General features: G+C 36.6%; 1 protein-coding gene across 1 annotated transcript in view; it reads right to left on the bottom strand.

Moving 5' to 3' along the window:
• METAP1D (methionyl aminopeptidase type 1D, mitochondrial) overlaps window positions 1-15,116 on the bottom strand; it is a 27,192-nt gene extending 12,076 nt beyond the window's left edge. The window contains exons 1-5 of the mRNA XM_005415862.2: window positions 15,053-15,116; window positions 9,614-9,780; window positions 6,944-7,093; window positions 3,455-3,603; window positions 2,738-2,780 (exon numbers count right to left, since the gene is read on the bottom strand). Of these exons, the coding sequence (XP_005415919.1) occupies window positions 2,738-2,780; window positions 3,455-3,603; window positions 6,944-7,093; window positions 9,614-9,780; window positions 15,053-15,116 (573 nt within the window). The remainder of the gene's footprint in view (window positions 1-2,737; window positions 2,781-3,454; window positions 3,604-6,943; window positions 7,094-9,613; window positions 9,781-15,052) is intronic.
• Between the last annotated feature and the right edge of the window lie 316 nt (window positions 15,117-15,432).

Below are 15,432 nucleotides of genomic sequence, written 5' to 3'. Positions count from 1 at the left end.
GCAAAGTTTTGATCTTCTAAAACATTTTTTCTCCCCCAAACAGTGGGCAACTATCCTTCTACAACTAATTACTCACCGAGCTTGAACCACTGAACTTTTGCCACTGGCAAGCTACTTGTGAAAGACAGACTCACATTCTTTTTGGTTGATTCCAAACTAAAAAAAAAAACCATAACCCCAAAAACCCCACAATACAGACAGTTTATCTCAAGGCCAGGTTTGTCTTCAAGCTGAGATATAAAGAAAATGCAGGCCATTAGGAGCAAGGGGTATTTTAAAGAAAGGTGAGTGCCAGCAAGGGCCCAACCGTGTTGCCACTGTTCTGGCAAAAAGCAGCTGCAATTGTCTTCTCTACCCCTTCCTCTGCCAGTTCAGACTACCACAAAATAATTTTTATTTTTTATTTAATGCCTATTGGGCAGGTTTTAAAGTAGATAGTTCATATTTAGACTAAACTAGTTTGTTCTTAGTTCTAGAAAAGAAAATACAAAAACCCCCAACATTAAGCATCATCATCCTGGAAAAGCAAACACAGATTTAAAACACAGGAGAGTTAAACAAACAACAACAAAAAAACCCCAACAACAAACCAAATAATAATATTTACTGCAGCCCATCAGCTGCAATTACATATTTCTGATGTTAATAAACTACAACCACAGCAAATATAACATACTATTTCCTTAAATTCAGTGAAAGAACCAAGTTGTAGGAAACATTAACCTGTAACAATGGGCTGAAAATTGCACTATGCTGAGGATCCAGTAATGGAAAACACTATTGTCTCTATACTAAAACACATTTTCAAGTCCACATGTTTCAAGCCTATAAAATTTGTATTTCATCTATGAAATGCTACCATCTTAATTGTGCTAAAATGGATTTTTTTGTTCAGATAATCTGTACACAGTGCTAGGTATTTACACTTAACAACCTGAGTAGTATTTAATTACTTTATAGAACCTATACACAATTATAAACAATTTGTTGTGCAATATTTACTTTGATTTTTATTCTGTCCAGCAGTGAAATGTCCCAGTTTTGCTCATTAAAAATAAGCTAAAAGATCAGTTAATAATGCTGTAAAGTAATATTTTTTCCTCAGCTGTTTTGGACTAAGCAATTATCACACACAGCACAGTTTAGTTTTAAATTATTTAAAAAAAATCTTACAAAGATAGTCAGCAATTCCCATCCTTGCAGGAATCTTTATATTCACAGAAATGTCAAGATTTATTTTCTGAGATTAAATTAAAAACAAATAAATATATGTCTGCAAAAAGGCCAGTAACATTTAGTCAGGCATTTGTAAAGCAGAATGGACAAGATATACACCCTATTTTAATATAAAAAATATTTCATTTAGTTTATCATGGAAAGTATCTGTGATATGAGTCTATACTTCTTTTAAATCTAAGGTATCATTATTACCCCAACAGACTGAACAAAAAGTAAAATGAACCTTAAGGAGATACAAATAAATATCATTTAAATCCTTAGTTGTTGCAAGCTGATTTAGTATAATAAACTGAGCAAAGTGACACCAGTTCATCAAAGTTAAAATGAAGGCCAAAAATAAAGTTTAAAAATGCTAGATTGCACTGTGTAAATCTGATAGTCTGAATTCTACAATTAGAAAATATGGAGATGGGAAAGAATCTAAAAAGATCAAAACCCCAAGCCAAACCAAATCCAGTTCAGGATCACATGTGAGTATAGAATGGGAAAAAGGTCGTTGACCCTAATTTTAATAGAAAAAATATTTTAGAAAGTTTGAATCTCATGCTCAGAGGTAGGTCTGCTGAAGATTTCTTCACTCTGCCAGTATGAACATAGTATCAAGTTACCAATAGGTTCTTTAACGATTTAAAAACCTTGTTTTTATGAGATTCTACTCCCTTGTATGTGACATATTATTGCAAAATAATGGAGGGATTAAAAAAATCTCTTTTCACACTAGCAATAAACAGCACTTCAGAAAAATAAAAACATGCGCAGCAAAAATAAAAAAAAACTTCTGCAAGACACAAATATTTTTTTTTTTCATAAAGGAAATGAGAATTAGGTTTCCAGGTCCTGTGCTTTCTTGCTCCTAGGAAAACCCAGCCTGTGTTTATTTAAATAGCTATAATTGATGATTTGCTGGAAATATTAAGTCACAGTTATATCACACTATTTCTGTTTCTGCTCAAAAGGTTCAGGGCTTCTATACAGAAATGGAACACAACACTACCTTCGGGGATTTTAATAAATGTAGGGAACACTGCTAGCAAAAGAGTTGCTGTCCAAATAGACTGACATACCCAGGCCAATGCAGCCTCTAATGACTGGCAGAGTGAAGGAAAAATGCTGGCTTTCTTCATGTTAGCTCATCTCATACATATCTATCTTCAGCTGCTGCCCAGTACTGTGGTGCTCTGCATTAACTACACAGTGGATCAATAACAATTACACCTTCTCAAAAACATGACACATAGCAGGATTGGGTTGACATTTCACTTAGGCCAACATTGATCTCAGTGCATCTGATTCCAGTCCTAAATTCAAGTCAGGCCTGAGTCTAGCTGGAATAAACACACAGTTAAAAACAAAAAAGGAAACCAGCTGCTTGTGCCTTGGCTCAGAAGTAAACAGCACATCCATCTGTGCATCCCCCATCTCCAATCCAGTATTCTTCCTGTTGCTACTAGTGATTCTAAAGTTGATCAAAGACTATTTTTTTATATGAATTACTCACCGTGACATCAATGTTGATAATATCTCCATCCTGAAGAGGTCGACTGAAACATAAACAGAAAAAAAAAATAATGGTGACAGACAGTTCCCAACAAAGGGAATATAAGAATAAACACCTAATGACACATACATAAAAAATCAAGGGGTAGATATTTTGTGATGGAGGAAGGCAGAAGCAAACAGAATAACCATTTTTAATGTTCAGCTCTGACTATTTAGAGAACAAGTGTAGCTGAATATAAAATAATGAGAAACAACTACCAGAAAAACATATCAACACCTGAAAAAGCTAACATTATATTTATTCTTTTTCTCTCACTAGGGTTCATATTTTACTTTGTGAGTAGCTGAATGTATTGAGAATATAAAAAATCCTACATAAATTCAAATATATTTATTCCTTAGACTATACTTATTTTGCTGGATGAACAAAAAATCAGACAATACTGGTTTTTTTTCCCTCATACACACAAAATTCAAAATGCAATATGCTATTTTTCTTTAAGTGTCTGGAAAACCAGAATAATATATTTTTTCCCATTTCACATATATTTCTGCAACAGCTATAAGCATCACAGGGTAACATGTTCTGCATCTACAATGCATTTAAGTACGATATTTAGTTATGCTGAAGTATATTCAATATTAAATACAATTTATTAATTCCAGTATAACATTTTAATTTCTAGTTGTAAAATGTACATTATTGAGGAAATACCTGTCAGGAATACCATGACATACCACGTTGTTTACAGAAGTACAAACAGATTTTGGAAAACCTCCATAGCCCAGAGGTGATGGATAGGCATTCTGTCTGATTATTTCATGATGAACAATGGAATCTACTTCTTCAGTTGTCATGCCAACCTAAAATATCAAACATAACATCCTGTTAAAAAAGCAAAGAGAGTTTCTCATATTTACTGAATGTGATTGCAGCCAAGCTTCAATGAAATATTGGGTGTTTCAAATATGCTGCTTTGATACAAGACTATATTGTCGGATACACTTTATTGATACATGGACTTTTTTTTCCTGAAAAACCCCTCGAAAAAGAGATTTTAAATAAAGCATGCAGTAGAAATAAGCACTCAAAGGTTCCTAGAAAACCTAAAATCCTGCCTACTTCCTTTCTGTTATTTTTTCCATATCTACTTTCTCAAAGACACCAATTTCCCATGTCATCGTTTCAGCAGCTGCTCTAGAAATGTCTTGTTTCAATGCTTTCAGTCCCTTAAAACACAACATTACTTTCCTCTTTTATTTGTAAAAGAAAGGATATTAAGTCTTGTAATTGCCCAGTACATTAATCAAAATGTATTTAAGCATTTCTAAGAAATTGTTTTCCAGGTATTCTTAAATTTTACAAAACATCGAAATATTTAGACGCAAATTTTAAGGATATTTTACTTAAAGCTGCCACATCCTGGATGATCATAATGAACCTACAAGTACTGACCCATCACTTTTAGAAATCTTCATTTTTATGCTTGATGTTTTCTAGATTCATCTTTTCCACAAGATTTTACATATTAAAAAACCCCTCTCATAAATCAGTCAGCCATTTTCTGGGTATCCATGGAGTGCAAAGTGCATATGCTTAAAATAATATTATTCTTGCTTTTCTTTTGGATCAGCTCTGCCTCTGGAATTATTAGAGCTGAAATTTGGTAGGGAAACCTTTCTAATTGAGAAGTACTTTTGGGGGTTCCTCTGTAAACTGATTTTGCTTTGAATGAGTTCCGAGCCTTTGAAAATCATACTTTGTACAGATACAGTATCATTCTTAGCACACTGAAGGAAACGTCACAGTGGCTGTGATTTTGAAGGAACATGTGGAATACAGGTAGGCTGTGGTGCAGGACACAGCTACATATTGAAATTCTGCGTGGCCATGCACAGCCAATACAAGAGTGCGCTTGTGTGCTGTGCTGAGGATAAAACCAGCTCTGTTTACTCAGCTGAATTTTGCTCAGCACAGAAATATTGTTGGGCAAGTGAGGAGCAATGAATGTGGGTTCAAGACCAGGATTTGGGGCTAGTGCACATGCCCCCTGTTTTGCAGCCACAGCCTTGGCAGGCTCTCTGGATTGGACAGGACAGCCATTGGCTTTGGATAAATACAGGTTTGTTGCTCCTGCCTCTGCTCAAACATCTTCATCTTTAGCCCACAGACAAACTGAACTGCTATGTACCTGACTGGCTGCTGTCTACTGCTTCTCTGCTGAAGCAATTTCATGTGGATACTCAGCAGACAGATCTCTGGTCTCTGCATGGCTTACACTCTGGGCAAAGTCCTGCTTTTAACAGCATGTGCTTTACTTTTAAAGATACTTTTGCTAGCTGGGCAAGTTAGGGGTGGCACCTGCTGTGCCCCTAATCCCTTACTCAGAACAGGGCAATTCACTGGTATAGAATAAAATATTTTCATGTCATAGAATCTGTGGTTTTATTCCCAAACTCAGGAAAGCTATAATATATAATACTGTATCATAATTTGAAATGCCACAGGTGGTAATGGCAACATCAAAACCACGTTCAAACTCTATCTCTCTGTATCCATGGATTATAATGCACCTTTGTTATATCGAGGGATCTTAACTGCCACCAGCTAAAGCACAGGCAAATACCAGTTTGGAGGACTGTGAGCAAGGTGGGTTCAGCAAGATAACAGGAACAGGTGGAGGGATGGAACTCTTCAAGTAAAATAGGAATGTAGAATTTAGCTTATGAGACTAGGCTAAAAGAGCTTGATTTGTTCAGTCTGGTGCACAGCTCCATTCTTGAATGAAGGGGAAGATTCACAGAAAGGCAGGAAGCTGTTTAAATTAAAGAGCAGTGTTGGCACAAGAACAGATGGGCATAAACTGACCACAGGCAGTGGTCAGGCTGGAAAGCAGAAGATGCTCACTGTCAATAAGGGAGGGTTTTGGAGCATCCTCCCAGTCAGTGGTGTCTCGAACAAACACTTAATTGTGTAAAACAGAGCTCATCACCAGTCTGTGACTGACCTGAGCCATGGTTTTAGCACTGCAACTCCAAATACCAGCTCTCCCCTAGTACACAGGTCCTGGTTGTGTAATTATTACCTTATACACCTTTTGGCTCCAAAGCATTCATTATGCATGGGTAGTATTTTGCTATTATGTATGATTTAGCACATATTATGAACTGCATCATAAACTACACCATACTGCATACATGTGTATTTACACATGAATACAACCAAAGAGTATGTGTGAAAAACTACTCTCATTCAAAACCCACATTGCACCCTGATCCTTTGGAAAAATGTATATGCCTTTAACTTTAAATGAGTAAGTTTTATTGTGCTGAAAAACAATTGAACATTAAAAAGTTAAACATGCACAAAGCTATGTAAGATTAAAGCTTCAGGCAATTTTGTTATTTGCTATTCCAGCTCCAGAACTATACCTTTGTGAAAGAGTGATGATAGCTGAAAGAAAAATCCCCTTTTAAGTCAATGGCATTGACCTACAGTCCCCATCTATCTCTGCATCTCATAGCTACTCAACCCATTTCACCTTATCCAATATGCTATTACATGAAATACCAAGGCAAGGCTAAAAAAGCATTTCTTCATCTGCAAAACCTGGTAGTAGACTCCTCCCTCTACATTTTTTCTTGGGAGGTATCCTAAAAAGCATACTGTAGGAACATTTCTGGAAATCATGAGGCTTTACTATCAATGCACTCTGGAAAATTGTGTAGAATTTGGCAGCTGTTTTTCCCCGTGGCAGCTATATGAGGGGCACTGGATCCCACAGCACAGAGAGGGCTGAAGGACGGACGGGAATGGAGAAGGCAGACCAAGTGTGGGCTTGTACACATGCAGAGCTGGAAAACATGACATATGAGGTAGATGGGCCATGAAATGAAAGGAAAAAATGTAGCATGTGCCTTAGGAGAAACTCACATGATTTTTCACAATCAGAAGAGATGACAAACACAGATATTACACCTGAGCCAGTAACTATGCGCTACATAGGTCCAAAGTATAGAAATAATTAAACAGGCATATCATGAACTGAATAAAAAGTTAATAAATCCTTATTTTTTCATGATCAAACTTAAAGCTGGATGCACATAATAGGAAAGTTAAAAGAACAAAAAGGTAGGAACAAAACCCAAAGAAGTGAAAGTATAAAAAACACCCAAGCTGTTATGGGACCTCTGTAATTGTTACCTTTAAGCCCTTTCCAGCCAGAAGCAGGACATGACGGGCCAACTGACAAGCTTGACGAAGCCCTTGAATCTGATCTTCATTCTTAATTTCTATGTCGTCTCCCCAGTCTGGTACAACGCCTGTCGTCACATAGTCTGGCTTCTTTATGTGCTTGGAGAAAAAGGATTGAAAATGAAGATCAGAAAACTGAGCATGACAATGGGATCATTTTCTCAGATATTGCCTCCTGCTTCATGGCAGCTTGCCCTTTCTGTCATGGTATCGACCTTCCTAAGCCATCAGGGCAAACCCTCAAGGCTGCCTCAGTATTTCTTCCACTGCCCTTTTGAACTTAACATTGCCTGTTACTACTGACTTACACAGTCTGTTAGCCTTCCAGTGCTGAAACCCCAGATACTGCAGCTGACTTCCAGCACAGACCGTCTCAAGTTAAGAAACTGGGGGAAAGACTTTAAAACTCTTCATTTTCTTTTGCAAAGAGGGGTATTTTCTACAAAAGGCATCTAAACACTGGAAGTGATGGGACAAACATACAGAATTAGTATCAAAATTAAACCCGATCAAATCCTGTGCTTCTCATTCAAACAAAACTCCTATTGAAAAATCCATGAGACTGCTTTTTGATAAGAACCTTAGGATTTAACTGAATTTAATTTAGAGGCTTTTACACATTAATCTAGTTCATATGCTGAGCCTAAATTTGTCCATCTACAACATTACACAAAGGTATTCCAATTTGCGGTCAAGGGAAGTGTAATAAACCTAATTTTTCCACACAAGAACTTCTTAGCCCTTGTAAGAGGTGAAATTTAATATCTGATTTTTTTTTTTAAATCTGCATAAATTTAACAACATTTATAAACATGAAAGCTAATAAGAACAGTAATGTCTTCCACCGAGTTGGAAATGCACTTTCTGTCAGAGGGTCCTGGGCTCTTTCACTGGCTGTGGAAGAATCCCTTTGCCCATGACTGATTTTCTGCCATGCTGGCCACAAGGTGAGTTTTGCACTGACTTCACAAAGGACACAGTCAAGCTGGCAGGCAGAAAACAATGTAGGTATTTTGGCTGTGCACAAAACAACCATATAACAACAGAGTGTAGGAGTAACAAAGAGTGAGGCAACTGATGAACTCTATTGGGATTTTAAATAGGAAGGCTACTGTTACTGTTACAGGTATTTTATGTCCAATCTGATAAAAATGATGAAATTATCTTCAGCAAACTACGCGTCAACAGAATTGCAGATCCCATTTCTTTAAAATTAATGCCATAACAACTGTAACAACATCCTATTGCAGTAGTTTGGGCCTTAGTCCAAAAAAAGCCAACCAAAACAATGCCATTTGTTAGATTAGCAACTCCACACACAGCATCACCCTCGCTGTCCCCTTGGAGGGCACTCACCTATTAACTGAGACATGATCCTACTGACCTCTAAAACTGTGAAGGGAGAAGACCAAAGCAGAGTACATACAAATGTCCATGTGGACAGTTTCACACCAACATCTTTAAAAACACTGTTATTTCAATGTGATTTCTGCCATACTCTGAATAAAAGTAAAAACTTTGCCCTCAACTTTTCAGAGTTCATGGATGTGGACTGATTTTTAGATGTGTGAAAACTCTGATCTGGGAAGACAACTTTTCATTATGACAATATATTTCTTCCTCTTTATCCTAAAAGAAGCATCTAAATACAGAAAATAAAGTTTTAAAATTCTATGATTTTAAGCTTTTGAAAATATATAGCACATGTAACCCTATGTTCTCCCTGCACACAGAGCTTCCACAGGCTCTTAGGGCTAAGAGCCCTGCTTTCATCATTCTTATCTCTTTTCCTATCTAACAACTTTTTAGTACATCTGGCCCATGGAAATGTCCTATATTTGGCATAAGAAATATATATTAAAATACAAAACAAAATTGTATAATGTACTAATGCACATCCTGTGAAGCACTGTTTAGAAAGGGTATTTTGGTTTCTTTTGGCAAAAGGAAAGATACTAAACAGTTAATCTCTATGCTGTAATTAAAGAGGGGAAAAAAGAAATAGAAAAAAAGGAAACAAGAAGTGGAGCACATGTTAAATTTGCATTTGCACCAAAAAGTCTCTTTTGGCTTTTAAGTAAATAAAACCAAAAATATATGTTGCAAGGAATAAGAACACTCAGGCACAAAAAAGACAAGTTTAAAACATGCAGCAGGGTTGTGGGACAGCTACCAGCAGGTATTGTATGTTCTTTTTCTGACATAACCAAATAATAAAACCATCAGCAAAATATAAGCATTTTATAATTAGCTTGCTAGAGATTTATACAGAAGGGGACTTAGATGATCATGAATGATTCCTACTGACTTGTGGTAAGACAGTCTACCGTTGTTTGAAACAAGAATCTGGACCCAGAATTGTTGACAGATGATTATAATACTCACATTTATTCTACTATAACTAAACAAGCCCCAGGTCTGAACTCCCTCATAACTAAATACATCACTGTGTTTAACATGGAAGACAGCTGGACATCAGCTCTCCTATTTCAAATACCAGACCAAGCAACAGGACAGTGATCCAACCCCCAGCTGTTGGACAACAAATACACTTGATCATGACTGCAATCAAACTCTACACTGGCTGAAGAACAGATTAGGTAACAGAAATTGCAGTACCTTAGGAACTTGGTGAGCTGGAGAAACCATGGCTGGCCAAACTACACTATAAGCAGCATTTCTTTGTCCCTGAAAGAAGAAGCACCTTTGCTGATGATTGCTTGAGTGCCTGTGCAAGTACTTATGATTGCACAAAGAAAAGATTATGTGGCAGCCAGTCACAGAACCTGTTAACAGATAAATTAAAAAATATTAACATTTTTACAAAATGGAAAGTATGCAAAAAGAAGGGCATAATGTAAAACAGAGCACAGAAGTCATGTAGTTGCTGAGGGTAATCAAATCTTGTACTGTTTAAGAAAGAGCAGAAAGAATGAGAAGAAATGAAAAAACCCAAAACTTTCCGAAACAATACTTTGAAGCTTAATAAAATATCAAATCTGTTTTGGCTTGATGCATTAAAAAGCAGTGTGGGTAAATTCCCCACAGTTTACAGCCAGGAGTGATGCTCTAACTGGCCTCTGCTTGGAGCAATTTGCAGGCTGCACTGTCCAAAGCTTGGCAAAGTGGTTGATAAGACACAATAGCAGGAAAAGACAAAAAGGGAAGATTTAATGTTACTTCATACAATATTTTCAGCCGTATTCTTGCAGAATTGGTCACACATTTGAGCATAACAGAGATAATGTTGCCCTTTGTCTTGTTGTTCAAGACACAAAGAATAGTTCATTTTGGTCAGGGGGTAACAGAAGAAACTTCAGAAGATATTTTTATCTTGGCCAGAAGTAATTGAAGGGATTAAAAGTGCAATTTATTTGGACTATTTGAATCAGATTTCCATTTAATTCACATGGGAATTTGGAAAGTTTCATAGCTCAAACTTAGCTGCTGGGCAATGACAAATTTTGCCCCCACAAAAAAAAAAAAAAAGGAAAAAAGGAAAAAAGGGAAAAAAAAAACAGAAAAAAGGAAAAAAGTTAAAAGAAAGAGCAATTGAGGCCCAAAGGCTCTCGGAGACATCAAAACCAAAATAATACACCACAAAAGACAATGCTAGCATCAAAACCAGGAAATTCAAAAGGATTATTGACACTGCCCAATTACATTACAATTACACACAGTGTGTATTTCCACTACTCAAATGTTCTACAATATAAACAGGGTTTTTTTCCTGAAACACAAGTTTAACATAACAGTTGATCTGCTTCTCAAAAATGTCACTATGTATACAAATACAAGAGCAATCTTGTGGCAAGTAATCCAGATGAACAATTATTCTTCAGTAAAAAGTTTTTGTTTAAACAGAAGCAACTAAACATTTTTATATCACAGAAATTAAGAAATTAATCCACTGCATATTTTGTAACTATGTAAAAATGTTTATTTCCAGAAGACTTTCTTTCACTTCTTGCATGTTTTTTATTCTATTGTACCTTCCTTCTGTTCCTTTAGATGCATTTATCATGTTCAGATGCAGAAATTATCCTTCCACATGTGCAATCTTTCAAAGACAGCCCTTTTACTCCATGACATACAGAAGATTTGAGTTATGATCTGTTTTGGAGCCCCAAACCCAGACTGAAAGAGTTTCATCGGGTTTGCATTAGAAATGTTTCCGACTGTCTCTTTGCACTGGTCAGGGTTACATTTAGGTACCAATATCTGAAAAGTTAAAACCTAGGTGTAGAAACTTTTACTCAAGCCAATTTTTACTGGGTTGTTTTTGTTTGTTTGTTTGTTTTGTTTTGCTGTTGGGGGTTTTTTGGTGGTGGTGGTGGGTTTTTTGTTTGTATTGTTTGGGTTTTTAGCTTGGTGGGTTGGTTGGTTTGTTTGTTTGATTTGTTGACAAATAACAAAGTGAAGCTGAAGGGTGAGGTTCACCTCAAGCTCTCAGTATAGCCTAAATATCCAATGGAAGCTGCCTGCTTCAAAAGAGAAGAAAGTGTCTCCAAGGAAGTGGAGCTGCTCAGTTAACAGAGGGCTGGATTGATGCAGCAGCCTATTAACTGTAACTAGGATTTAAACAGCAGACTCTTAATCTGCTTTCCTAGAGTCTCCTTCACAAGAAAAAAAAAATCATTGTCCAATTAACAAAAACCACCCAAATATACAAAAAAAAAAAACCCAGAAAGGGTCACCTAAACTGCAACTGTAAGCACGTCCTAAAAGCCCAAAGCATCATCCAAACTCCCTGTCTGGTTTGTACTCATTTCTGGAATTTGGAAGCACAGAATCTGCTGAGGCAGCAACTTTTGGGCCATCAGAAATAGCAATCACTCTGACAGTGTAAGCCAAGGTGTCTCTTTTACAAAGTGCAGTTGAAGTACCTTGCTTTTGGCACAGCTAAAGGTACTACAAATATATTGAAATCCCACACTCACTGATGTGGTTAGCTAAAGTCCACATGGACATCAATATGTGAACATGTATTTTAAATGCTCCCCTTGATGCCCAGAATGCTCCCTGGGCACTCTGTCGATTGTATCACCATTTAATTGGGGAAGAAAAGGTGCAAGTGCGCTTGTCAATTATTCCTAATAAGCTCCCCCAAATACACACTTAAATTCATTAAACCGTATTTCATGGGTGCATGTCTATCCACTAGCTCACATTCAGAAGGGATACCTTTTTATTCCGAATAAAATTTTTACCTCTACTCTCCCAAAGATACACTGCAAGTGTTGTCACAAAATAACAGGATAATAAGGTACTGTAGCCTGTTGTTATTCTACTAACTACTCATTATAAACCAGATGCATACAAAACTATCTACTACTTGAACTGATAAAATGAGACAAGCAAATAAGTATCACCATTCTAAAATACAATTCCTAAATTATATTACAAGAATTATAAACACAGGGCAACTAAACCTTTATTTGAAATATAAAAAATTATAAGAGAAAACATTCTCCTACAAAGTAAAAATAAAATTAAATAAAATGGCATTAAAATACAATGAAGTTACTGGTCTATAATGAAAATCTGGACTCCATCCACACACTTCCTTCCTTAAGAAGGCCTTCTAATGCCTCCACAGTGCCTTTTATTTTTCAAGCACCGTATTCCCAGCTAATTCGATATAGCAACATCATCAATCACCTGAGACAGGAACAACTGTCTGTATTCTCCAAGTCTGGCTCAGAGATTCCCTCCTCCCCACCCCTTACACCCATCAAAGCTTTTCTCAGTGCCTTTATTTACTTCTGCAACACTGGTGCTCAAGCACATCCTTTTGTTAAGCTTTCTGTGTGTACTCGTTACTGTAAGACAGTTCATACACGTGGCATTTATGCATCTTCCAGCAGAAACTGCGGCCACAGAAGAGCATGGTGTGTGAAGCTGGGTAGACTGGTAACAGACCAGCACAGCCAGGGTACAAAGTTGACTCTTTAGGTGTTTATTCTGTACCCTAACAGCAAGACTGCCAAGAGCAATAGAATATTGACTATCAGCTGCACTAAGAGGATGATCAGCAGCGTTACTGAATCCCATGAGCAGCTCGGATGCACAGAAAATCCCTGCCAACCGCTCCGTGAGTGAATCCCACTGTGCAATCCCGGCCGCCGGAGCTGCTGGATTCCTCAGCACACCTTCCAGACCTGCCTCTGCATTAACAGTGTAAATATGCACTGTGAGCTCTTCTGAATTACCAGATGAATTTATCATGTGTGGAAATTACATTTCTTTTCCTTTTAAAAGAGTCAGTCAGAGCAGCTGAATATGGCATTCAAGAATTATGATGGGTGGGAGCATTTTTAAGTGACTGATTTTGCAGCACAGTGTGCCCTATATTTATTAGCCTTTTACTCTAGGGCTATTTTAATTGTTATCTGTTCATGCATGTTACACTATATAATGAAATGCTCTCATTTCACTCCTAGAGTGGAGAGTTTTTTATGTGTATCTCTATTAATGACCCTTAATTAAGTTGATTTTAGTAATTTAAATGTGATTTTCCTCTGGTCAAGAAGTATTTTTAACGGGAGATGTTAAAATGAACTCTCACATAAGCCCTTTTCTAATGCTTCCTGTTTAACAGTTACAGCAATTTATCAAGCTATGTTTCCAATGAATGAAGTGTGGGGTAGCTGGGCAAAAACCTGCTCATTTACATGATTCATCAAATGTAATTGTTAGCAACCTTTTTTTTTTGTTATTTATTCATGAAATATTTCAATTTTCCAAGTAATTAACAAAAATATTACCAATGGATAAACTTCATGACAGTTCTGAGCTACAATAAATACAAGGGTGCCTCTTAGAAAAGACAAGAAATAAATTAACATATTTTAAAATAATTTAGTCATGGTATCAACAGAAGCAGAGTAGCAAAATTATTTAAGATTACAAGAATTAACATTCTAAATTATTTAGGAAATAAAATCATCTTGCTCTTGATAAAGTTAACAACATCAAAAGAATTGTTCTGACAACTCTTCTCAAATTATGTGATTTAATCTTCCTTTTTAAACTGAAAAAAAAGAATGACTGTGGAGATTTTCTTAATATATATTCATTTGGAGGTAAAACACTAGAGATCTTTCATTTGGCTTGTCAGGTAATTTTAATACTCTAGCATAATTTAGGTTCTTGTGCAAATACTCATTTTGCTGAAACTTCTGAGGATTAAAGCTTAAAATGGGGTATTAAAAATCACTAAGGAGAACAATATGTGGAATCCAGCCAAGGCAACTAGGTAAGAATATATAGCTTCTTACTGCTAATTACCAAATGTTCCCATTTTTCAATCCAAAATAATGGCTGTGGTTTGAAAGACCTTTACTTGTAATTGTAACTCTAACTGTCTAATAAAACACCGACTTTGTAACCCCCCTGTTGCAAAGGTATGTCCAAGCTTCAAAAATAGGATGGGAAAGATTAAAGGTTCTTTCCAGCTCCGTGTAACCTGTGTAGCAGAAGACCAGCTCACATTTCACATGCAATAACCTGCGCATTTGCTAAAAAAAAAGAAAAAGAAAGAAAAAAAGGAAAAAGCCTCCAAGAACAACATAGGGAAATGCCTGAGGCAGAAGTTGAAACTGATTGGGCAAAGTAGAAGGACAAGAGCCCTTGAAATTAAACAAAAGCAAATTCATTCTGTTGACAGATGTTGATTACATCAAAGCCATGAAAGAACTTTTTTTTTTGTTTCTCTTTTTTTTTTTCCTTTTTTGCAGGAATACCTCCACATTTCTGTACATTATGGATATAACATATCTTAATCAACATAATCCAACACATGATAATTCTCAAATTTGGTAAAATTATATTATAAGAAGGTCTTAATGACAGGCTTCTCCAAACAAGAGTGTATTCACATGGTCATGTCTGCATACCCGTGCTGGTCACGCCATCATCAGCCCCTTACTTCCAGGGGTTAACTGCTCTGGCAGCCAAATAAAATACAGAGAGCGCTGTGTAATTATGGAGACAGTCAAAGGGCAGACTCTATTTTGAAATCTATTTGCACAGACAAGGTCTTCCAATTTCGCTTACAGGAAACAAGCTGGTAAAGGGGGTCTCCTCCTCTCCAGATGCTTTCCACACGTTTTTCCCACATCAGGAAATCATGGACATGGACACCATGCAGGACTGTTTCCTGGATTGCAGAACTATGTCATTACAAGGAGAAGAGCAAGTCCCTGCTTGTGAGAAATATTTCCTCCTAATTTGATGTATTAGGGGAAAGCAAAACCCATAAGGACTACTGAAAATGTGACTAGCAGCAATTTGTAAACAGGACGCAGCCACAGCTGTCACGATGGTACTGGAAAAGAGAAAGCAGAAATGAAAGGGTAAAAACACTCTGTTTTTAACAGCATGATTGGGGAAATGAAATATTCATCAGGATAGATGTGACTTCAGTTACAACAGCA

The sequence above is a fragment of the Geospiza fortis genome, unplaced genomic scaffold, assembly GCF_000277835.1.
Source record: "Geospiza fortis unplaced genomic scaffold, GeoFor_1.0 scaffold112, whole genome shotgun sequence".
Classification (NCBI taxonomy): domain Eukaryota; kingdom Metazoa; phylum Chordata; class Aves; order Passeriformes; family Thraupidae; genus Geospiza; species Geospiza fortis.
Note: the sequence above shows the minus strand (reverse complement) of the source record. Positions and strands in the feature narration are given on the sequence as shown.